We start from the raw sequence: 24177 nt of genomic DNA, 5'->3' as shown, positions 1-24177 counted from the left end.
AGCGGTGGGGCTGAGCCGACCGCACACAGCTGCGGGCCACCACATGAGAGGAGCCAGCTCCCCAGGGATTACAGAGCCCCGGGAGCCTGGGGAGGAGGCAGGAGCACCCGCGCCACGGCCCTTTCATCTCTCCCCTGCCTCACTCCCCCTTTCATGTCTGCCTCTCTGGCCACGCTCTCTTTTCCTCCGCTGCCTTTGCTCTCTTTGCACTTGGCCTCTTTTCCCTGCCTTCCCCCCAGCCCTTCCCGCTGCACCTGGCTGTGCTGGCTGCCTCTGCACCCCTCCTGTCACCCCCCCGCCCCAGGACCCTGTGCTTTCATCCTCCAACCCCCAGCCGCCTGCTCCCACCTCCCCTGCACCGGCGTCCTGCCCCCATGTCGGCTCTGCCGTTCCGTCATCTCCTTCCCCAGCCAAAAACCTCCTATTGCCATGGGGGAAAGAAGAGGGGTGGCACAAAGTCCCCCCTAGGTGTCCTCTGTCCATGTCCAAAAAGCTTTTCTGCCTTTCTTCCACCTTTCCTGCTGTCTCCACCAGGCTGCTTCCGAGGACACCCCACTCCCCAGGTGTGCCCTGCATTGTCACAGCCAGACATCCTCTTGCCTCCTCCATCTGCCTCATAGAAACAGCGAGCTGGAGATCCTGATGGACCCTGATGTCCCTCCCTGTTGCTGGCACCCACCTTCCTCTTCTTCAGCTCCAGCTGGGGGACAGAGAAAAGGTACCCATTCATGCAGCAGCCAGGGTCGGGCACTGGCTGTGAGAGGTCTCTGGTCAAGGGAGAAAGAAAAGTGGTGGGTGCCCTATTCTCATGGGTCATAGACCTGTGCCAGAGACCAGTGTCCATCACACACTCCCTGAGAGGTCTGGGGTGTCCTTGGTGTTTTCTGGGGTAAGGGACCACATGCAGGACTCAGAGAGTAAGGAATATTTGAGTCCAAACTTACCCGCAGCCATTGCAGCATAGGGTACATCACGAGCAAGGTGGTCCAATGGTTAGAGCATTTTCCCTGAGTCCATAGGCTCCCTGAGGAGACTTGGTGCCCATCTGCTTGGTGGAAATCTCAACCACCAGGGTTTGAGCTGTGGAGACCCTCCACATGACCCCTTCCCAGACACACTGTCAGCCTCTCACTCTGCTCTCACTCTGGTGCCTGCCCACCCCGTTCCTCTGCACCCACTGCCTCCACCCAGATCTTCTGCCTAAGGGGCTCAGTGCACCCCAAAGTCTGCTCCCAGCTTGCTCAGCCTCTACCTTCCCCATCCCTTGTCCAGCCTCTCCTGGGAGCTCTTCCTACCCCAGCCCTTGGAGCTGCCCTGACTCCATCATAGCCTTCAGCCCAAGCCCTCCCTCTGTTCTCCATCTCCACATCCCACACATTTCCAGACACTGCTGGCCCTTCTGCAGGCACGTTGCAGCCCCGTGTCCAGGGGCACCCAGCCATGGAGCACCAAGGGCTGGTGCCGCTGTGGCTGAGCAAGGAGGCCACAGTCCTCTCAGGGAGTGGGGGCGCTCCTGCAGAGTCAGCCTGGTGCCGGCGTGTCTGGTCACTCAACAAGCTCAACACAGTGGTAGCTACAGCCTCCTCACCAGGTAGGTGACCCACCCTCATCATGGGGGGCAATGCCACCAGCATGCTGTGCCAGGGGTGGTGGGCAGGAGCTGGGCCTGGCAGGGGGAGCAAAGGACTCCTGGGCTCCTCTCCTGAGCCAGCTGCTGCCTTGCTGTAGGTACTTCGCCTTGCCAAGCAGGTCAGTTAGGGCCAAACTCTTTTTTTCTTTTTTGGGGGGTTGCACGGGTACTGGTGCCAAGCATGACATGTTGGGACCGAACTTCAGGAAAGCCTCGGAGCACCTCTCTGCAGCTCAGGTTGCAGCATGGTGCCAGCCAGGCTCTCGGAAAGGGTCTCAAGCCATGGCCACCTGCTTCTCAACTAGAGGAAGCATGGAGGCTGGTTGCCCAGACCAAGGCAAGGAAGGGTCTGCCCTTTGCTCCTCTTGGACCAGCAGATTCAATGAGACTGTTCTCCAGTGCCTTCCAGTAGCCCAGGTGCATCTGGCTGCTTTTGTGGGTCAACAGCCTACCAGGCTCTGCCAGCCAGCCCTGCCAGCCCTGCCCATGGCCATGCTCATGCCACCCCAGTGGATGGGATGAGGGGTACCAGGGAACTGTCCCCTTGTGGCTCTGCTTCATGTCGGCTCTGCTGGGAGCAGGAATGGAATTTGGATGGGGCTGGGCGTTCCCGAGTAGCGATTCCCCCAGGCAGGATCTGGCTCTGATGACTGTTCTGTGCGGGGAAGAAATACCAGAGGAGTTACTCACGGCTCATTGGGGCATGATGTAGCAACTCCTCACCGGTTCCCCCCACCCTCCAGCCAAAGTTCCTCCTGTGATCTCCTGGGGAAAGTCCCAGCCCCCCCACTCTCCCCCTGCCACCCCCAGAGACCTTCCCCACCCTTGCTGGAGCTTTCCAGAAGCGCAAGATGAGCTAGGGCTTTGGGTGAGAGGAGAAAGGACCAGAGCGACCTGCCATGCTGGAGGAAATCCACTGTCCCCTTGGCTCTTGCATGCTGTGTCTGGTGATGGGCACAAGGCCAGGGGCTGAGAGAGCACCAGCCTGGGTTATCCACATCTGGACAGCCACACATCTGGCTTCAGACCTGGCAGAAGTGCAAACCAATCAGGCCAGCTCAAGCCTCTCTATTGCCTTTTCAGCGGTCACACTCAGGTCAGGTTTTCCCATCCCTCTCCACAACCGCAGGGGCAAGAAGTGAGATTTACTTTTGGTTTGCTGGAAGGAGCCAAGAAGCTCTCCTGCTCCTGGGACTGGCAAGTTCAGACTCTGAGAAAGCCACCGGACTTGACATGACTCTAGCAGAGCCACCAAGTTAGTGGTCCCCTCTGCAGCACAGACCCTCAGGCATGGAGGAATCTCTAGAGCTTGGGCCAAAGTACCTAATAAAACTGGACTAAGTTCCACCTGTTTTTGCCAGCAAGGACTTGCTGCCATCTTTAGAAGCCTTCACTGCCCTTTTTGACATGCATGTGAAAGAAATTGCCATTTCTTTTTTAGTTTTGGAACTTCCTTAGTGATTTTCCTCTGCAGGGAGATGATGGGAGAATGTTGGGAAAATCTGGTCCCCTCTGCTGCAAATGCACCTTCATCCTCTGCCTGGCTTCTTCCACTCTGATGGTAATTCCTCTGTTTTGAGCAAAGCACCTTGAACCTTCCCATTTCAGCCCGGCCCTGTGCATGGTGCCCTGCAGGGTGGAGGTGTCCCTCATGGGGTAGGGGGCCCATTCACCAGAAGGTGCAAGGCTGGAGCAGCTCAGCAGGCTCAGATAGTCCATGTGAGGAAACACGGCTCTTTGGTGGGACTGGGACAGATCCCATCTGTGGATCAAGGAGGCTGCACTCAGGCTCATGGAAGAGGAGAGGTCTGGGATGCCCAGACCCTGGGGAGCCAAGCCCTCACTGGTAACTGGCTCTGGAGGCTCAGCAGCAGCCGTGGGGAGAGGAGGTGTCCTGCATGCTCTCTGTGCCCAGCAGTGCAGTTGTTAGATGGCTGCCCGGCAGCTAGTTCCCAGTTAGGGAACCATGGGGACACTACTTTTGTAACCACAGGCACACTGGCGTCTTGCCTGTGGCTCCCAGACACTCAGTGAGGGAAGCCACAGAGCAGATCGTGAAGGGTGGTATTGCATTGGGAGCCAGCTGGCCCCAGGAGGGGATGAGCTCCTGCAACCAGGGAGTCTGTGCCCTGGAGCTGCCTGCACCCACAGCATGCTGCCTGCACCCACAGCATGCTGCCTGCACCCACAGCACGCTGCCTGCACCCACAGCACGCTGCCTGCAGCCCAAAGCACCCCTACACCACAGCGCTTGCACTCCTGACCATGCCGCCCACAGACCCACCAAGACCAAGGGATCTTCTTCTTTTTCCCCTCAATGTCCCAGGGTCCCAAGCTCAGATGGGGTCTCTGCAGAACCAAACAGCACTGGGCACTGTGGCTTGCCAGGTTTGGTGGCCAGGCTGTGCTGGGAGTCTCACTCTGGCTCTGCTGGCATTACTGGTGTGTCATTTCATAACACTATGTTCCCAAAACAGGGAGGCTCTCCAGCAAGCTGTAGTCTTTGCAGCCCCAGGATGCTCAGAGCCTGATCCCTCGCAAGGAAACGTGAGATGAGCTTGGAGGGAACCAGCCCTGCCCCCACATCCCCTCTCTGCATCATCAAACACACTTTGTCGTCACTCCGGTCCCCTCCCCAGCTCTGCCCGGCCAGGGGAGCCGTATGCTAGGATCCAGCTGCTGCAGTGCAGGTGGCCTGGGATTAGCAAGCAGGGGAGCGAAGGGGCTGGTGGGGTGCGGGGAGAGCTCTGTGGTGAGTCAGTCATCACCCCAGGCAGCCCCGAGATCACAGGCGCCTGCAAAGCAGCCCCTGGGAGGTGGGAAGCCAACACCACCTACAAAGTGCTGAAGCATGATGGATGTGCAGAGCCCCTCTGCCCTGGGCAGCACAGCCCTGGGGACACGGGGGCTTGGCCAGCGTGGGAGGGAAGGGGGGAGATGGGGTGGCCAGGGAACATCAGGGAGTCCGACTAGTGCTGGGGGCAAAGGGCAAAAGGCAAGGGGCTTGGGGATTTGGAAACAGATGTTGGAGATGGAGATGAAAAAGCAGGACTTCAGGAGGGAAAATGAACTGCTGGAGCATGCCCTGCCAGAGCAAACTCACTCCATGGGAACACCGCTGCTTTCATGCCACAAAGGGTGAGCCTGGCTGTCCTGAGCCCCAAGCAGAGATCCCGTCCCTGTGAGGTCACCAGCCCCAGGTCTTCGCTGCTGGGAGCCACTGCAGCAGTTCATGCCCTGATGTCCCTACGGCACTGGCAGACGGAGCCAGGCAGGTGCCACAAGGTCACAGGAGCTCCCGCGCTTCCCTCCATCACCCTCCCCTTCTCCTCAGCCCCTAAAACACAACCGGCTCCAGGGGCAAGGACCACATCCACTCAGTTTCCCCCCGGAGAAGCAAAGCCAGCCCTCTCGCCTGGGGGTGGAGAAGGGCAGAGCATCCATCCTAGCTGACCCAGCTCCCCGCTGCCTGCAGGAGCGTTATGAAACGAGGACACGGGCCGCTCCCCGCTGGGCCTGGGGCGCTCGCTTCCTTCCAGCCTGGTATTTTCCTCCTTGATTTTTGCTTTTTTTTTTTTTTTTTTTTTTGTGTAGCCCCAAGGGGCACGCAGCCGTGGGAGGAGAGGGGAAGTTATCAGCCAGGAGATACCAGCAGCATGATTCACTGCCTGGCCCCCGCAGGCTGCTGCAGCCGGATGGGTGCCCTCCCTGCCACCGCAGTGAGGTGCCATTTGCAGACCCCCGTTGCTTGGCCCGTCCTTGCTGTCTTCCCCTCTCCCAGCTCTCCAGACCCACCATCCCTCCCCAGGAGCCTGGGGAGCATTGTTGCAGCCCCCGGCCCCAGCAGGGCCACGGGCATGGGGCCAACAGCCGGAATTCCCACAGGATGGATGGGGTCCAGTGTGTGTCCAGCTGGGCAGCAGGCTCCCAGCAGCCACCTTGCAAGGGCTTGGGGTGCCCACTGGGGGTCCCCACCTTCTGGAAGTCTGCAAACAGTTTCCAGGGCTGTTATTATGGGATAGCAGCAGAGCACTGGGGAGAAAGTCTTGCACAAGTGGGCAGGCAGTACCCAGGCTCCCCCTCCATCCTTCTGACTCCCTCCAGAAGCGGAGAGCCCCAGTCAGCAGGAAAAGCAGGGTGCAGCACCCCGAAATACCCCATGCTGTCTCCAATCCACTTTTATTCACAATCAGAAAATAACTTACCATACAATAACACAGGCACGCACAGCACAGCCGTGAGCACCCTTCCCTCCGGCCATGATGCTACAGCCCAAGCCGGCCCAAGCTCTGCCCCGGCAGAGGCTAGCCCCAGCCCGGGGAGCTGTGCCCCTCCTCCATCCCATGGGATGCTCCATCCCCATCCCGCTCAGAACACAGCCTCGCACATGGCCAGAGGAATCTGTGCACGGTGCCAGTGCGTGTGACCCCCCTCCCTCCCCTCCCACCCTGGGCTCCCCATGCCCTGCTGTCCCCCACCCCACCCTGCCCCATCCCACTGGGTGCCAGCGGGCGCTCTCCCACCCCCATGCCCACCCTCCGCCCCCCCGAGCGGTGCTGGTGTCGGCGGTCTGTACAGCATGGCCATGCGCTCCCCGGGGCCGGAAGCCTTGGTGCTCTGGTGTGGGGCCGGGCGGGCAGCAGGCAGCGGGGCAGCCCTGCCCTCCCCGGGTGACGACAAAGTGCTGATTTCGGAGGGTGCCGAGCATCTCCTCTCCCGCTCCCCTCGGAGCGGAGGGAAGCAGGTACCGTGGCTCTATCTCCCCCCCTGCCCAGCGCCGATCCCAGTCTCCCTCCCCCCCTGCAGGCAGGCGTGCTTGTCCCTGGCACCCTGGGGTGGGCACCCATCCCTGCCCGGCTACTTGCAGACGCTGACCCACTCGGTGATGCGACACTCCTCGCAGGCCACGAAGCAGCACCAGTGGAACTTGCAGTTGCAGCGCTCGCTGCGCGTCTGCCGCAGGATGTTGTGCCCGCGGCCGCAGCACAGGCTCTCGCAGTTGTCCATGCCCGGGCTGGTCTTGTTGCACAGGCGCCCTTGGGTGCCCAAGGAGTCCAGGGCCGGTTCCCGCTCGCAGAAGTCAGGCGACTTCTCAAAGTATACCAGCTCGCTGATGCCAGCCCGGCGGCGATGCCGAGCGTGGCCCGGCTCCAGCTGCCCGGCGTTGCGGTTGTGGGGCCGGATGAGGGTGGCCCCATAGAAGCGGTCCTTGAGCAGAGACCCCACCAGGCGAAACTCAGGCGTCACCTGCCAGCACGTTTTCAGCTGGCAGCTCCCTGAGGTGCCGTGGCATTTGCACTTCCTCCTCATGTTGTCCATCACCACCTGGGCAGGGAGGGAAGGACAGAGGGGTTAGCGTGGAAGAGATGTTTTTTGGGGACTGGAGAAGCCATCATGGAGCTCTCTGTGGGTTGGCACTACGGGAACACCACAGGCTGGCACGAGCAGCCATCAGAGTGCTGGAACTGCAAAGCCAGGGAGGCTGCACCCTGTTGTTGTGCCCAGTGTCACCCATGTCCCACACCCTGTCCCTTCCCATCCTGGCAGTACCTACTGGCTTTTACACTCCCACAAGGGATCAGCACCTAAAGGAGAGGGTGAGCTACCCGACCACAGGGAGGAGGAGCCTGGATCTCACCTTCCACTGCTGCTTGGCTCCAGCAACACCAGCCTGACCTTGGACTTCAGTTTAAAACCAGTGTGGCTGCATCTTTGCAGCCCTACTGGGACCTCCCAGTGCAGGGGTCCCAGAGGCATCTCACTGGCCAGGAGCACTGCAAGCTGGGCAAGTGGGAGGGATGCTTTCTCCTTCCCAGGGCTTTCCTCCTGTAAAGCCTCAGCTCCAGGAGTCCTGGGAGCAGCTCCGCTTTCAGCTCTTGCCTGCTTGCTGGCGGGAGCCCTGGGCATCCCACCATCACCCAAATTTCAAGCAGGGATCAGAGATGTTCACAGGCCTGACTTGTGGTTTGGGGAGGCCACAGTGAGGCCAGTGCCGCATGTCCACCTCCCATGAGGGCCAGGGTGCGTGGGCTGAGCTGTGGCTGCGGTTTGGGCTGGCTGGGGAGTGCGGTTCATGCAGAGGCCAGAGGCCAGTACAGGAGCAAGGAGGACCTTGGGCTCCCTGGGAAATGCCGCTGAGCCCCGAGGCTGCATGCTGGGGTCCCCCATCCTGGCAAGGGATGCTGCTGTGGCCGTGCCAAGGGAAACAGCTCAGCAATCTCCAGGGGCACGGAGTGGCTGCACACCCCCACACAACCTGGAAAGAGCCAGTTCATACCATCCTCTGCTCTGTCCCAACAGAGATTCCCTGATGGGTCGCATGTCCCTATGCCCACATGCTTGCATAGGGCCCAATAAATCCCCTTCCCAAGCCCCGCCGAGTACCAGGCTGGGGCTTGCAAAAGACTGTCACAGGCTGATCCCCCCACCCAGGGCCATGCTCTGGGACTCGGGGTGAGCCCAGGGGACACATGGCCCTGTGCAAGGTCCCATCCCACGATGTCATCCCTGCCTGGCCAGCTGGCCTCATGCCTGACACACGCCACCTGCTCCTGCCCCCTCCCTGGGGGGGACGCTTGTGCGGGGAGTGCCTTGTTTTGGTAGGGGTGGGTAGTTTTTACTCCGTGTTTTTTTTTGTTTTTGAGTAAATCTCCCCATTGCTAAGCAGTTATGGTAATGAAGACAGGTCAGGGAAACATGCCTGGAGCTCGGGCACACGGCGGAGAGGTCTGGTCTGGAGTTCGGCTTTCATCCTCCTGAGAGTCCTGTCTCCTGCCGGGAATAGCCTCCACCTCACAGGTAATGAGCTGCCCGGCCTCTCCGCCGTGCCCTGGGTGTGCTGGTCAGGAACACTGGCTCCTCACCACCATCCTTGCCACCATCCACAGGAACACGCTGGCACCGGTACCTTTCCCACATCCCCTCCCTGCTCCCTGGGCTGGACCAGGGAAAATCTCCATATAGGGCTGTGGGTGGGATGGTCACTACCCGCATGGAGGGGGCAGTGGTGTGACAGCTGGACACAGGCTCATTTGGGTCAATGGCTACTCAAGGCAGGGCCTGGAGAAGGCGGCGTGTGTGGGTCATCTCCATCACCCAAGCCATTACTGTTGAGCAACCTGAGCCCCAGCACCGCAGCACCCATCCATCCCTGCCCAGGGACAGCTTGTGCTCCCTCCTGCATGGACAGCGCTGCGGGGACAGGAACCTGCCAGGGCCAGGAGGTGCACGAAAGACCCATATGAGCCTTGGCCCCATGCTTTTGCCATCAGGTCTCCTCCATACACCCCTACCAGGCCACGTCCTTCCCCCATCTCACAGACACCCGAGTTCAGCACATGCCTGGACTCGCTGGTGCTTTCTTTCGCACATTCCCAGCTCCTCCCAGACACGCTCATAAGAGCTTTATCATAGGTCTTTGTTGTGAGGGTAATGGGTAGTTCCTGGCTGCCTTTCATCCTCTCTTGCTCTCTGATCTGGCAGGTTAGGAGGACCTGCAAAGTCTCTTGCATGCTCCTGCTGCTGCTCGCTGGGAAACTTGCTCCCTCCCAGGGATGCAGGACACCCACCTCAGTCTTGAGTTGTAATAGGAAGCTCCCAGTTGCCCTGGGACTTCCTATTCCAACTCAAGGCCAAGGTGACCACTGCCACCATCAAAAGATGCTGCGCATCCCCTACAGCTGCAATCCCCTCCCCAGCTTCGTAGCTGGATGCGAAAGAAGTAAAAAACATGGTGTTTCTGCCTGGTTTCGAACCAGGGACCTTCCGCGTGTCAGGCGAACGTGATAACCACTACACTACAGAAACCCATGTCCTATGGTCACTAGATGTGGCCATCAGTGGGACTGTCACATCCCCCCCAGCATTGTAGGGTCTGAGTCAGGAGACAGGCTTACCCAGGCATAGAGAACCCTTGGGACACACAGGAACCACGGAGAGGATGCTCAGCATCAGTGAGATGCTGAAGAGCCCCAGGTGCTGCAGCTGCTCGGTGCATGGAGAGTGACGGCATGTAACAGGGCATGGCATGTGGCACGTGTGTCCATGTCACTGCTCTGCTCAAGGGGTTCAAGCCTTGGGACTTGGAAGGGAGGACGACAGAGCTGCTGCATCCAGCAGAGCCACTCCTTTCCTGGGAAATCCCAGCAGATTGCTCCTTATTACAGTGGAAAGATGGTCCTAGGAATGAGGAGGGCTTGGGCAGTTGTGGGACCCATGGCATTGCTAAAAGAGCAGGACGGGGAGGTGGAGAACCCATCCCCAGGCAATGTGGACAGCCAGGTCCAGCCCTGGCAATAACCATGGCACCAACAGGCACAGATCATGCACAGCATCATCTCCTTGCTCCAATGCATGGCACCTACAACCATCACAACCCGACCCGTACACGGCTCACACCCTCATCTCAACAGCATCTCTGAGCTGGGCAGCCTGTCTGGCCATCACTTCCCCACCCACAGCTGGTACGATCCCCTCCTTTATCCCTTCAGTCCTCCTCTGCCTCTGCATCCAGCTCCCAGGCTTTTTCCATCAGTCCAGCTCTTATCTGTGAAGCCACCCACAGGTGACAATGCCATTGCCAGTCCTGTGCCTGCCAGCACTTGGGGACAAGCAGACCCTAGGTATTTTTGCTGTTGTTGGATCCCAAAGGCACCACATGGTGACCTCCCTACCATGCAAATATGCCTCTCACCTTCCCCTCCTTCTGCAGGGGGCAGTGGGGTTTCCCCTGGGAAATGGGCAATGCAGACCCAAAATTTTTGAGCACTGCTAAGAGCCCCATTGTTTCGGGGCATTCAGAGCTGGACAGGAGACAGGATGAGCCCTGCAGCCAGAGGTGGGACAGGGGTCTTGCCTGTCTTGGGGCAGAGCAGCCTGTGGAGGATTTAGCTGCCTAACACTGGGCAAGCCTTCATTACATGGAAACAAAGCCAAACAAGCAAAAAACTCTGGCTTTCCCCAGGGAGTTACAGCTTGGCCAAACTAGGACGGCTTTTCAGGGCTATAAAGCTCAGGTCCAGCACCAGGGAAGGGCACACATCAAGGTCCTGCTCTGCAGCGTCCCCATCTCACAGCTGCCTTTAAACACGCTCAAAGCAAGAGGGACAGCCACACATCTGAGCCATCCCATGGCAATACTCCCTGTGTCATTCTGATCATTAATTATTTATTCCCACAGCCACTTCACACTTCACACTGCACTGTGCTGCCCTAGGAGCGTGTGGTTGGGGTCCTGGGAACAAACGTCCCACTGTATCCATGGGACAGAATCTCCCTGGCACCTGCTGGAAGCAAAGGCAGGCAGCGAAATACAGCCATCCTCCCAGCCCCTCCTGCCTGTGTGCTTCTTTTCTCCAATGTCAGGCTGCTTTTAAACATCAGCTTCCAGAGAGACCAAGCTACTAATTAGCACCTTTAACGAGACCTGACATCATGAGAATGGAGGGGAGGCTGCTCTGCTGGCCTGGGCAGGCTCCAGCACCCCCCTGGAGCCAGGGGATGAGGCTGTAGGCTGTCACCTACACTCCTGAGGGGATGCTGCACATCCCAGCTGGCACAGGCACCCACTACCTGGCTCAGTCCCGCTCACATCTGCCTCCTTGGGGCACCAGGTCCCTGCCCAGAGGCAGAGTCACAGCTGGGTGCTGCAGAGCCTGTGCTGTGTCCCCTCGCTGGGGACAGTGCATTGCAGCATCTGCCTTCTCACATGATGGCAGTGACTTTCTCCTCCCTGACCATAGCACTCTTGTGCTGCAGCTGCCTGACACCAGTTCACCCAGTCCCTGAGAGGCAGGAGCTGGACTCACTTCCATGCCACCCCTGTAGCAGCACCGCAAGCACATGCAGGTGACAGTGGCCTGGGGAAATGTCCCTTGGTAGGGGGATGGCAGCGATGCTTGGAGGTGCCCTCCCCAGCAGAGATGATCAGCAGCAGAGCTAAGCCACTGCCTTTGCTCTGGGCAAAACCAGGGAGAGGGGGTGCCTTGGGCACAATCCCAGCCTTGCACACGTGTCCCACTGCAGCCAGCACAAGCCCCTTGCAGCCCTCCCATGCGTGTCCCAGGGACCCTGTCCCCGCCACCGTCACCCCGCAGCCCTGCCCAGCTTACCTGCCGGCCCACGCGGTTGTTGTGCAGCCTCATGCGGGAGTGGATGTCCCTGTAGGTTTCCCGGGAATCGAGGAAATCCTTGGAAAACTTCTCCCCATAGTCCACATCAGGGCTGCAGCCTCCCCATTCCCAGGAGTCCTGGAGGCCGGGGGTCTCGGCCGGCATGTGCTCCATGTGCACCCCGTGGACCATGCCTTTGCCGCGGTTCATGGCCTCCAGCTGGAGCCGATGCAGCTTGCGCCGAAAAGCCTCCTCATCTCCCCGGCGCTTCTGGTCACAGCCACAGGCCTGCAGCTTGCCGAGGGCGCAGGCATTGGAGACGGCATGCACCACACCAGCAGCTGCGATGGCGTAGGCGAAGGCGCTCTCCCGAAAGCCTGCAAGGAAGGAGAAAGCTGGGCTTGGGCTGGGTGGTGAGACCCTCATGGGGGAGCCGGATGAGCCCAGCACCATGTCAGGATGCAGGGAGCCCGAGGTTCAGCTTGTGCCTTGCCTTGTCCTGACGCACCAGCTCCCACCTGGACCACTCACTCAAAGTTCTCCATCCCCATCCCCACCAGGACTCACTGCTGCCCTAAAGCCCAGCCCTGCCCTGGTGGGACCCCAGCTCTTACCATCACCCTGCACTCACATTGCCCTGGGAGATGCCTCCACAGCATTGCTCAGGCATCAGCGTTATGGCTTTCAAGGGAAAGGCAGTATCTCCTCCCCACACTCCACTCAGAGTTTCCCACTATATTAAATATAATGCTGGCTGAGGAACACTTCTTCTGAGGAATGGGCCATTTCTGCTTACCCACAGGGCACAGAATGAGGCAATGACAGGAGCAGGCAGCAGTGCCTGTCCAGCCCCATCCATCTGCCCGTGCCCCTTCCCTTCCCGAGCCCCTGCAGCTCCCACAAGAAGCTCTAAATGCGATACCGCACTGGAAAAATCGAGCATCCCTAGTTAGCTAGAGCACGCCGCAACCGCACCGCACGCTGCCAGGGCTGGCAGCTGGTTGTCGTTAAACGCTGGGGAGCGAGGATGTCCGCAAGTGTCATTAGCTGGGGATGGGGCGGATGGGGACAGGGACGGGTCTCACAGCAGGGGCTCCGTGGGGCTGCGAGTCAGGGCTGCCCGAGGGCTGCTTGGCTTCACTGCAGCCGGGTGAAGAGACTCTCCCACCTGGGAACTTCTATTTTATTTTAAACGCAAAGTAGTATTTTTCTTTGTGGGTGCTGGGCCAAGCGGGGAGCCCACAGTGCCCTTCGCTTCGGTGCGCAGTGACCGGCCCCAGCACGAGCAGGGGATGGAGGGAGAGCCAGATTTTGTGCCGCGGCTTCACACGTGAATAAACAAATAGCTGGAGTTCGGCGGCCTCCCTCCCTCTGTCGGACAAGAGCAGCTTGATCAGCCCTGGCTTTGCTATGGCTGAACAGATTTTGGAGTGTTTTCTCCAGCAGATCCTTGATATTAAATGGGGGGCTTGGGCGAGCACCCCAAAGCACAGATCCTGGGCAGGGGCTCTGCCAGCTCCCTGCCTGCGCTGCGGAGTCACAAGAGGTGAGAGCACGACAGCTCCCCGGCGCCGGCGCCCGTCCTTGGCGATGCTCCCCATCACGCATGTCTCCTCGGTGGTTCCCTGCTGCCCGCCGAGCAAACGCTATGATCTTATTAAAGGGAAATGAAACGCAGCTCAGAAACCTGCACTTGAAGTCACGCTGCTCTTTTTGTGTGTTAATTTGACACTGGTGCATTTAAAAAATTAACGAGGCGCTGCTTAAAAGCCAGCGGGAGCCTCTCCCAGCTTCCCCTCGGTGTGGGACAAGCTTGCTCTCAGCCTGCCTCTTTCCGTGCACAAGTTGAACAACATTTTTCAGCGGGCAGGTAATGGGGCTGCTGGTGCGTACGCTGCACAGCCTCCCCGGGGAGAGCGCTGGCAGGCAGCGCCTGCAACACACCCACATCGCTGTTGGAGCAGGAAGATGGCACAAATTTGGGGAACTTCAGCCCCCGGCTGAGCGATGCAGGATGGAGAAACAGCACAGGAAGGTCTCCAGGACCCCCAAATCCTCCCCCTATCAGTTCTCCATCCCCACAATCCGGGCCAGCCCCAGCCCTTCACGAGCCAAATCCAGGCACAGCCCAAGAGCAGGGACCTGTTGCTGCCACCTCGCTCAGCGTCCCCAACTCCTCACACAGCTGGTGCGCAGGGATGGCAGCAGCAAACCCTTCACCCAGTGCGACACTCTCTGCTCAGCCCTGCCTTTCCGTTAGCCTCTTTCTCACACATTTCCCCAGCCTAACAAACAATTTCCCATGCAGCATCTCCTTAAAATCCCTTCTGGAGCCCAGACAGAAGCTCTACCCCACCCAGTCCGTCTAGCAAGCCCGTCTCCTTACAGGTAAAGAGGCCAGGTTTGTTTTGTGCCCTTCACAGCTGGGAAACCCCTGGGGTCAAGCCCCAGCCCTTCTCCTTCCTCCGCTGCTCTCCAGCCACACGTGAGCTGATGGATGAGGCACAGGTCCTTGTCCCTGGAGTTGCCATCCCCCAGGCTTTGGGCAGAGGACAGGCTGGTCCCCAAGACTTGACATGCCAGCACTCAGGGAGTCTTGTCCCTATCTCACCATGGTCACTTCCCTGCTCAGTATCACTCTGCCTGGCTCCAACACTCCTCCCTGCCTTCTCACCTCCTTCCCTCACCCCATATTGATGGGGAGCTGTGAGCAATGGGGAGAAGGGGACCAGGGCAGCGCCAGGTCTGCGGCAGCTGTGCCAGCGTGGTTCTGCTTGGAGGTTCAGTTTACATTCCTTGCTCTACCCTGGCCACACCAGAGCCCAGAGGATTGCAGCAAAGCAGCGAGCAACATGGCTGCAGGCAACAACCACCAGCTTAGTGGGCTCAGCAAAGGTGGGAGCTTCCAGGAACCACAGGCAAGCACAGTGTGCAGCAGACAGCCCTCAGCCCTTTCGAGGGAGGCTCTCTGGCTACCCCAGCCACCTAAGACCTCTGTGGTGATGTTTGATCCTTCCAGAGACCGCAGAAGAGGTTGTAGCCATGGGAGGTGCGAGGAGAAGTATTGCATCTTGCAGGGAAGAGATCTGACATCATCACCTGCATCCAGCCTTCCATGTACTTAAAGGATTGTACTGGGTGAGGAGGATGAATCTGACATCAGATTCCCCAAGTCAGATCCCAAAGCGGTTTTCTTACCATGGGAAAATTTTCCCTGTCAAGATGCATCTAGGAGATGAGGAGCCATTTAGCAGGACCTCAAGCCCCAGCTGGCACTGATTCTGCCACGGATGCTGCAGTTTCTCCATCTTTCTTGCTGATGTAGGATGAAGGCAATGGACCTGGCTCAGGCACGGCTGTGGGCTCCATGGTCTGCTGGGGTAGGGATGGCTGGAGTCATGGCCTTCCTCCCATCGCTCACCATCACACCCAGGCAGCGATGGCCTCCCAGCAACCACCACGATGGCATTGAGGGAGCAGGCGGGACAGCCTGGTCCAGGCACAACCTGGAGTACCCTAGGGATGCTCAGCCACCCCCTCCATGGGCAGCACCCCCGCAACATCAGCAGCATGTCATCCCGGCCCCACTGGCTGGCAAGGCAGAGGAGAGCTTCTCCTGCCACCTCCTGCGAGGCCCGTGGAGACGGCCAGTCCCGACACGCAGCCTCTCCCCCAGCCCCGCTCCCTCCCCTCCCCTCTCCCTAATTAAACTGCAGGTGAACCTGCCAGGGTCTGGCCCGGCGCCAGGCACTAAACGCCTCCCTGCAGATCCCAACTTGCCTCCCTGCACCTCCTTGAGCGTGCTGGGGACAGCCCACAGCCCTCGCTCCCCATCCGCCCATGGCGCTCTGAGCCGGCAGCCCGAGCCCCTCTGCGGGCTGCAGGGAGCCAGGCTCAGCCCCGCACCTCCAGGGATGCTGTCCTGGCTCCAGGGTCTCGCTTGGCACCATCAGCTAGGGGAAGGTCCAAGGGATGGGGGCACCCACAGGGATGCAGCCAAGCATCCGAAGCACCTACGTGTACTTCGGGGCCAGGTGGGCAAAGCCCTTCGCTTGCCTGGGGGTACCAAAAATCCTGCCAGCAGCCCAGCTGCAGCTGTGCCAGGCCAGGCGCTGCGGTCTGCGGGCACAGGAGCTTGGCTGGAGCTCTGCAGAGCTGCGTGCTGGGGTCCTAAGCTTGGCAGCATCTCCCTGAATATCCATAACAGCACCTGCCTCCCTCCCTGCACAGCAAAGCCTCCCCAGGCTCTAGCTCGCAGCTGGCTGGGCCCCAGCACCTGATGTTTCCAACTTTGCAGGGAGTTCCCCGCTCCTTACTGTACGGAATCAAGGTTTGGCCATGGCCACGCAGACCCCTTGGCACCAGGGAGCCCTCCTAAGGACGGGCACAGGGCATGAAGCATCACTCGTCCCTCCAAAGGCTGCAGGAGGAACAGCAGGATGCTGCACTCCAGAGCAATAGCAGATGTCCCCTCCAGCCTTGCACCCTCGGGGACCTTCAAGGACACCCAGTCCCTCCGTGGGGGTCCCATTTCTTTCAGAGCTCTGTATAGGTGGGGTTGGGATGAGCAAAGGTGAATGCTCAGGGAAGAGGGATCCCTCAGCACACCTTGGACAGCCCCTGCCCGGCAGCCGGACAGTCTCAGCCCTGCTGGCATTGTACCCACCCATGAGAGAATGCATACCAGACAAGGACAAGGGCTCAGTGACCCACCACCATCCGTAGCTTCATTTTTTGGCACGGACCCAAGCATGGTTCAGCCCAGCCAAGCCACACAGTGCCCAGCGAGGTGGGCATGGTCATGCTCACCCTTGGAGCAGGAGCAGGGGACCTGTCTCAGCTACTGATGCAGATCCAGCCACCTGCCTCCACCTCACTGCTCCATCCTCCTGCATATGCCCCTGGTGCCAGGAGAGGATGTCTCTGCCAGCACTTGGAGGGAGAGGGAGGGACAGCAGAGAGGAATGGAACCAGGGACAGGACTGGAGGGTGCTGCCAGAGGTGACAATGCCAGGAAATGCCAGGGCAGGAGGGTGGCAAGGATGTAGGCAGCCAGCTGAGGAGCCAGGGAGGACAGGAGAAGGATTTGCAATGATGGTGCTGAGCCCGGATGCACATGGAGAAGATGTGGGCCAAGGAGGATGGGTGGGTGCAGATGGCACTGGAGGCTCAGCACAGGGTACAAGGGATACCACACATCCCAAGGGTGCAGCATCAAAAGACAAAACCAGAAAACCCACAGCCCATGGAGGTATCTGATCAAAAAAAAAGAGGCTCTGTGAGAGCAGGGGTGGTAAATCCCTGGGCACCCCCTCTGCTTGCCCTCCATTAACCTGTTGCTGTCCCTCGCAGCCACTGTGCCCTGCACCCCAGGGATGGCTGCATCTCCCTGTGGTGCCCAGCAGGTCTGTGTTCTTCCCAGGGATGCTGTCAGAATCCCTGTCACCAGCTACGCTGCCCAGAAGATCTGCCAGATTCCCAGCCCTGCTCGATTTGAAGCCTCCCTGCTCCTTCCTGGCTCCCTGGGGCTTGCACTCAAACTTCTGCAATCAGACCAGCAGGATGGGGAGATGGGTACCTGTTTGCCACTGTCCCCCAGGTGTAAGCCCTCCGGCTCCACCAAGCAATTGGATGCTGGGCAGAACATGGGATGGGTGGCCAGCAAGCGCCGGCGCTGCACCCTGGATAGATCACACCAGCGCTGGGAAAGATGCAGGAGATGCAGGAGGACGGGGCGGAGGTGGGGAGCGGAGCCAAGCGGGGAGAGCGGGAGGGAGAAGCCAGCTACAAATAATTTAAAGTGAGATTCACGCATGGCTGAACTGATGGCAGAAGAAGTGGGAAAAGGAATGAAAGATTAAAGGGGTCTGTCACTTTGGGTTACAAACAATGATCCTACGAGCACGTTGCGTTCTCAGGCACAGCAAGGATGGGGCAGGGCACAGAGCAGAGGCCTGGTCCCCGGAGGTGACATGCATTAATGCCTGCAGCTCGGAGCCTGCACCCCTCGCTTCCACCACTCGCCTCTCCTCCAGCACTGGGGATGCACCCAGCATCCCTGCTCTGATGGACGTGTCCGTGACATCTGCAAGGCGGAGCTCAGAGCTCCAGCTCCGTTATAGAGGGACACAAGTGGGCTGGAAGCAGGCCAGGGCACCAGCCTCAAGGCTTTGCTCCATGCCAGAGCGGCTCTGAGCAACCGCATGGGATGGTCTGAGTGCTTGGGGCTCATCCTGCACTCTCTGCTGCCAAAAGAGGAGAGCTGTGAGGTGCCCATCTGCTCTGCTGCACCAGCCCTACCTCCATCCTTCCCTGGTGCTGGGTCTCCATATCAGGGGATGGGATCCCACCGGTGCTGGGAGCCTGGGCTGAGCCATACCCAAGAGCTCAGGACTGGGGCAAGAGTCCAGGGGCTTCAGGAGTCCCCGAACTCATCAATCATGGCCCTGATGGTGGGAAGGGCTGTGGCGGCTCCTAAGACAAATGAGCTGTAAGTCACCAGCCACCACCAGACTTGGTGGGCTGAGGGAAGGATGCAGAAGGTCAACGCTCTCTGTTGCTGGAGCTTCTCACCCAGCCTGGTGGGACCTGCAGCAGGGAAGCTTGCCTGGGTGTGTGAGCAACTTGAGCCAGCAAGTCAATGTCTCCCGCTGCCTGAGGAGACTAGAAGTGAATTGCATTCCTCAGAGGACCTGGAAATACCTCGATGCTTATCAGGGCTGACGGTCCCCACCCTCCCTGCCAGGCCCTAACCTGGGTGCTGCTTGTGGAGGGAAGAGACGCTGCACTTCTCCAGGCACCGTCAACTGCTCCATGGCAGGACCTGGTGTGTGGCCCTGATACCACATGTGCTGCAAGGTAGCATCCCCTCCAGCAAGGCTTGGCCCACCTGTCCTGGACCTGAGGGATCTCCCAGCACCAAAATGCTTCTGTGCTCCCCTCTCCAGCCATGTCCCCACCCGCCTGGGTGCTCCTACCACTGCATCCCCTCAAAAGCATGTAAGCCTCAAGCTGCCAACCTCTCCTCTGTGAGAGGACTGTCTTTGTAGTCCCAGAGAGGTGTGTGGAAGGGTGTTTGGGAATGGGGGGACAGAGGTACCTCTCTGCTGGGCACCAAGCTAGGAGGCTCCCAAGGGGGGTAGGTGAGCAGCATCTTTGGTAGTTTTCTCTTTCCTCAGGAGCTGGAGGAGCGATGTGTTTGCTGGGCACCTGCCTGCCCTCTGCACCTGCCTGTCTGCCACTGGTACCACATAGTTCTCTCCTGCCCACAGCCTGGGGCAAGGGGACCTTTGGTGTGTGCCAAGGCCCAGGCTTCAAGAAGAGTACTTAGATGCATTCAAGTTCTACAGAAGGTCCCATCACATCACAACCCTGATCTGCGCTGTGCAGAGCAGCCCCTCTGCACTCTCAGAGTCTTCTCCTGGGGGAACCTCCTGAGTATCAACCAGGGAGGCTCTGATAGATGCAGAGCTTGTGGGGAAGACAAGGAGACCCTGGCACCAGGACTCAGCAGACCGTGGAGGGCTAGGAGAGCTCTCCCAGCAGCACAGGTAGGGGCTCTGTGGGCAAGCGAGCTCCCAGGACAGCCTGTCTCCCTGCCCTCATGCTCCAGGGTCCCATAAAACAGAGACCCCTCAGCTCTCTGCACTGGGGAGCCAACAGAAAGGCAGGACACCAGGGTGATGGGCTCACAAAGCTACGTCCCATTAGCTAGGGGCATTTCTGCTCACCACGATGCACTGAAACACCACTAAACCAAATCCCAGAGCACAGCATCCACCTTCAGACCCACCAGCTGTGCTGTACACCCATGGCACGGCTCCAAACACCAGCCTACATTGCATGGAGGGAAGATGCTAGAAAGCAGCAGGGCCTGAAAGGAACCTTGGGAGCAGCTGGGGCTGGGCAAGGAGGAGCAGCTCAGGACAAGGGCCAGCATAGGTAACAAAGGTGCATGAAGAAGAACGCAGCTTTGCCACAGCACAGCACTGCTTGGTCTGGCAGACCCTGAGGTTTCTCGGGTTCTGTCTGCCTTCATCCATGAGGATGCTGAAGAGCTGGCCTGGTCCCCTGGACAATGGAAGAGCTGTGCAGGGGCCCGTGGGAAGCCCATGAGGGCTTCTGAGAGCAGGGACTGGGCAGAGGGAGAGGAACAGCAAGGAGGCTATCCAACTCTTACCTCTGCTGAAGATGATGCTCTCGTAGGGGATCTTGTTCTTGGTCTCCAGGCTGGAGCAGTTCCAGCGCTGGTCCCGGAACTGGTGCTGGCACTCGTGGATGGCGATCTGGATGCCCTGGATGGCCGAGGCGGTGACGTCAGGATGGCGCACGCACACTTCCAGCTGCCGCCGTGTCAGCCCTGGCAGGGTCAGGCACACCGTGTTGGCGTTCAGCACCGGCTCTGACGGCAGCTTCAGGCCCAGGATCTCATTGGAGCAGGAGCTGGGAGGGAAAGGGAAACAAACCTGTGAGCTCGGAACAAGCAATGCGCAGATCACTCACTTCCCCTTTGGGAACACACATGGAGGGGAGATGCTCCTCTTCCCACACCATGCCCACTGCCTGCGAGGGTGATGCTCCAGGGCAGCTTGAGATTGGAAAGGAGGAGAAAAGATGAGGGGTACTGGAAAGGGTCAGCTTCAAATCTAGGGGGTCCCAGGGCCAGAACTGCCCCTCTCCCCCTTTCCTCTGGGCACAATGGTAAGCTCAGCCAGGCAGAAATGTCCCAGTGGCACTGGGGCTGCCATCCTCTCCAGCCATGTCAGCACAGCCTGGACACCCTGGCAGCCCATGCCCAACAGCAGCCCAGCATCTCCCAGGGCTGCATCCCCCCTGCATGCTCCTCCAGGGCTCTTCTGCCCCAGACATGCAGCGCAGACTCGGGCACAGACTGCCCTGGCTCTCCTTCCCCAGAGAGTGTGGGTTTCCCCATGGAGAACCCAGAGACGCCGGAGCAGGAGACCCATCCCGGGTCCGGCTCCATCCCTGCTGCTGGCTGGTCCCCTCCTTGCATCTCCCATGTCCCCCTGCCACTGCTGGTCCTCACAAGGGAGGTAACCAGAGGGACCAGCCTTTTCCTGACAGCCCAGCTAGGAAATTTGGAGCCAAGCACCCTGCCGAACACCCTCAAAACTCCCAGCAGCCATCCCAAATCCACTGTCACATTCCAGCCCCACCTGGGGACCTGTCAACACAGAAGTATAGAGACCAGCAGATGGATGGAACAAGGGGAGGCACGTGGTTTGTAGCGGGGGTGCAAGTACTTATACAAGTAGAGATGCTGCCTGAGGAAACACGGAGGTAGACGGAGTGTGGGGAGATGGATGAAGCATGTCCTGAGAGAGGTGCCCGAAGGTAAGACAGTGGTGCACAGGACAGACGGATGCGGAAATGGTGTCTGCCCAGCTCCAGGGAATAGCTTGAAGGATCCTGGGATCCAAAGTGTCCAAGAGGACCTGCAAAGCGAGCAGTAGGCAGTGGGACACCCAGGAGCATCCTGAAGCTTGCAGCAGGGTCCATCAGGAGTTCAGCACCGCCCCACTCCTTGCTCAGGACAGCTCGGTCCCTGCTGAGAGCTCTCTCCAGGCAGGGCTGCCTCTTCCCCGGGACAGCCAAGAGCTGAGTCCCCAGGAGGAGCAGGGAGCTGGAGCCCTTTGAACCTTGATTACAGAAGTAAGACTCAGAGGAGGATGCTGGAGGAAGGCTTGCAGCTGCCTCATGGAGCAGCCAGGTCTTGGGAAAAATGTTTACTCCCCCTCCGCTACCGCAAATCCTGCCAGCCTGGTGCAGGTACGCGGACAGAAGGAGCTCTCAGGGACAGACTTCCCCAGCTCAGCGCTCACCCAGCTCTAAAGGAAGGGCTCAGCCCCAGGGTCCCCGCTGAATTACAGCTTGCTCAGGGAGGAAGGGGAGCTGTCAGGGTCAGGCTGCTGCTTTCTCCAGCTTCCCAAGGGTGTTTTTACCCATCCCACCACTTCCACGGGTAATGTGTGGGTCTGCCCCAATGCAAATCCACAGTGACTCCAACAGGGAGAGTTGGGGTGGGGGGGGGGGAGCAGAAAGAAGGAGAGCGGAAAGGGCTGCATCCCTCCAAAGCCCCTACAAAGAAGGGGAAATCCTCTGCCTGGCTCCTGGGCCCATTCACACAGTCAAAGCAAGCCCTGGCTGAGAGGAGACGAAAAGTAGGTCCAGAGCTGCCATCAACACCAAGCCCCACAGCTCCTGCCCCAAGCACTGCAGGGACCTTATCCCCTGCCTGTTCTGAGCCAGCCACAGTGCCTGCCACCTTCTCCCAAGGCAACCCAGGGGAGCTGTTATGGTCCTTCTCCCCGTTGCACAGCAGGGAAACTGAGGCAGGGGCCCTTGTCTAGGACCCCAGAGAGCAGAGGGCAGGTCCTTCTGCCTCTTGCTCCACCCAGGGCTCAAGGGGACCAGGGACTGGCAAGGAGCTGTCACTGTCACCCTCCCTAGGAGGACACAGCGCTCCCCCCAGCTCTCTTCCCCCTTGAAATCTGGATTTAAACTTGATTTCACGGTGACAAGCCCCCAGGTCACAGGCTGCAGCGGCTGCTGCTTTAATTAATACAAGTCCCAACGTTAACAAATTATATTTAAAGGGGCTGGAGGGAGGGGGAAGGGCGGGGGACCCCCCCACTCACACCAGCACCAGTGTTAACCCCTGGCTGCCTGCAGCGCACAAATTTGGGATCGGGTGGAGGGGACCTGCCAGCCACCTGGGGGAGATGGAGACGGACAGGGGTGGTAAGTGTTCGGGGGTCTTTTTCCGGAAGGCAGGTGGTCCCCTCTTACCTGCCTCGCCTTGGGGATCGGTGGAGCCGGGGAAGGGATGCAGGTGGCTCCCCCGCCCCGCTGTGCACCTCTGGGGTGCGGAGCCCAAAGGCACTTATCCCCTGGGTACCGTCCCTCACGACAGCGGCGTCCCCGCTGGCATCGCCCTCGGCCTCCGCGGTGCCCACCGGTAGCGACACCCGTCCTCCGCCCGGGGAGAGGGGGGAAACTGAGGCAGGCAGGGCGGGCGCTGGGGCGGCTCCGGCCGGGGAGGAAAGGGGACAACCTCCTGGAGCAGGGGGAGCCGCGCATCCCGCCGGCGCTTCGCCGGGACGGGGGGAAGGCGGCGGGGAGGCAGCGGCCCTGACAGCGCCCCGAGCGGGGGGCTGCAGCCGTGCGGGGCCGGGCCGGGGCGGCGGGACCCCCCCGGAGCCCCCTGGGCAGCCCGCCCCCAGTGCGGGGCTGGGCGCGGCGGCTTCCCGGCGCCCTCCCCGTGGGGCCGGGGCGCTCGGCGGCGGCGGCGGGGTTGGGGGGGGGCGCAGCTCCTACCTGGGTACCCAGAGGCTGAGCAGCAGCGAGCAGAGTCCGTGGGCCAGGGCCGGGCGCATCTTCGCTGGGGCAGCGGCTGTGCGGGCTGCGGGCGGGCGGGCGCCTTTGGGGCAGGGGCGGCGGGGCTCGGCGCTGCTCTCTGCCCGCTTTGTTTGTTGTGGGTTGTTTGCTTGTTTGTGTTTTCCCCTCTCCTCCCTCTCACTGGCTCCCTGCGCGCCGGGGCTCGGCTCGCCGGGGCGGCTCTGCCATCCTCCCGGGATGCCCCCCCCGCCTCCCGCCGCCCCGGCGCCCGCCGAGGCCGGCGAGGGCTGCGCGCCCCCCGCCCTGCCCGCCGCCGCCCCGCCGCGCTCAGCCCCCCGGCTCAGCGCCCCATGGCGGGACGCGCCGGGGGGCCGGGGGGGCCCTCGGCCCGCGGGGCGGGCTCCCCCGCCGCTCCCCAGGTCGCCCCGGGGCTCCGGGGCCGCGGCGGGCGTGGGCAGGTCTCGCCGGGCGAGCGGCGCTGCGGCTCCCGCGGGGCCCGCAGGCACATGGGGAGCCGCGGCCCCCCCGCCGCCCCCCGCCGCCGGTGTCGCCGGGCCGCCGGCGGAGCGGGCAGGGTCGCGGCCGGAGCGCCCCGGGAGCGCTGGGCGCGGAGCGGCGGCGGCGGCGGCTCTGCCTGGGATCGCGCTGCGCCGAGCATTACTCAGCGCCCGGAGCCCGAGTCCCGACACGTCCAGACAGGAGCCCGCGGGGGAAGGACGGGGCAGAGGGTGGCAGCGGGGCGGGGAGCCGGCGTGTCGCACGCAGCCTGCCGGGGAGGGAGCGGGCGGCGGGGGGGGCGAGCGCCGGACGCGGGGGAGCGGGCACGGCCGGCGGGGGAGTGGGCGCGGGGAGGTGGTGGGGGGGGGGAGCTGCGGCGTGGGGTGGGCACGGCGTGGGTGAGCGGGCACGGGGAGTAGAGGGGGTGTGGGGAGTGGGCACGGCGTGGGGAAGTAGGGTCGGCGTGGGGAAGTGTGCACGGGGAGCAGGGGAAGTGTTCACGGCGGGGGGGAGTGTATACGGTGCGTGGGGTAAGTGTGCACAGCGTGGAGAAGTGTGTGTGGTGGGTGTACACTGCGTGGA

General features: G+C 60.7%; 1 protein-coding gene and 1 non-coding gene across 2 annotated transcripts; both read right to left on the bottom strand.

The window, feature by feature from the left end:
• Nucleotides 1–6487: 6487 nt before the first annotated feature.
• Nucleotides 6488–23135, bottom strand: WNT10A (Wnt family member 10A). The gene is made up of 4 exons (XM_074145085.1): nucleotides 23077–23135; nucleotides 19919–20181; nucleotides 11740–12116; nucleotides 6488–6955 (listed from the first exon to the last, which is right to left on the bottom strand). Exons 1-4 carry the CDS (start codon nucleotides 23133–23135, stop codon nucleotides 6488–6490), a joined length of 1167 nt encoding a protein of 388 aa, XP_074001186.1.
• On the bottom strand, nucleotides 9364–9436 carry TRNAV-GAC (transfer RNA valine (anticodon GAC)). The gene has a single exon. It is a non-coding gene; the product is annotated as a tRNA-Val (tRNA).
• Nucleotides 23136–24177: the final 1042 nt, after the last annotated feature.

The sequence above is a fragment of the Numenius arquata genome, chromosome 3, assembly GCF_964106895.1.
Source record: "Numenius arquata chromosome 3, bNumArq3.hap1.1, whole genome shotgun sequence".
Taxonomy (NCBI): Eukaryota; Metazoa; Chordata; class Aves; order Charadriiformes; family Scolopacidae; genus Numenius; species Numenius arquata.
The sequence above is the reverse complement of the archived record's forward strand: the minus strand, read 5'-3'. Positions and strand labels throughout refer to the sequence as shown.

Excerpts from the sequence above, each read along its gene's own strand:
- WNT10A (XM_074145085.1), bottom strand. The coding sequence starts at position 23,135 with ATGCGCCCGGCCCTGGCCCACGGACTCTGCTCGCTGCTGCTCAGCCTC. Across the intron at positions 20,182-23,076 it reads CTCAGCCTCTGGGTACCCAG|CTCCTGCTCCAATGAGATCC; the intron begins GTAGGAGCTGCG and ends TTTCCCTCCCAG. Across the intron at positions 12,117-19,918 it reads GAGCATCATCTTCAGCAGAG|GCTTTCGGGAGAGCGCCTTC; the intron begins GTAAGAGTTGGA and ends CCTTCCTTGCAG.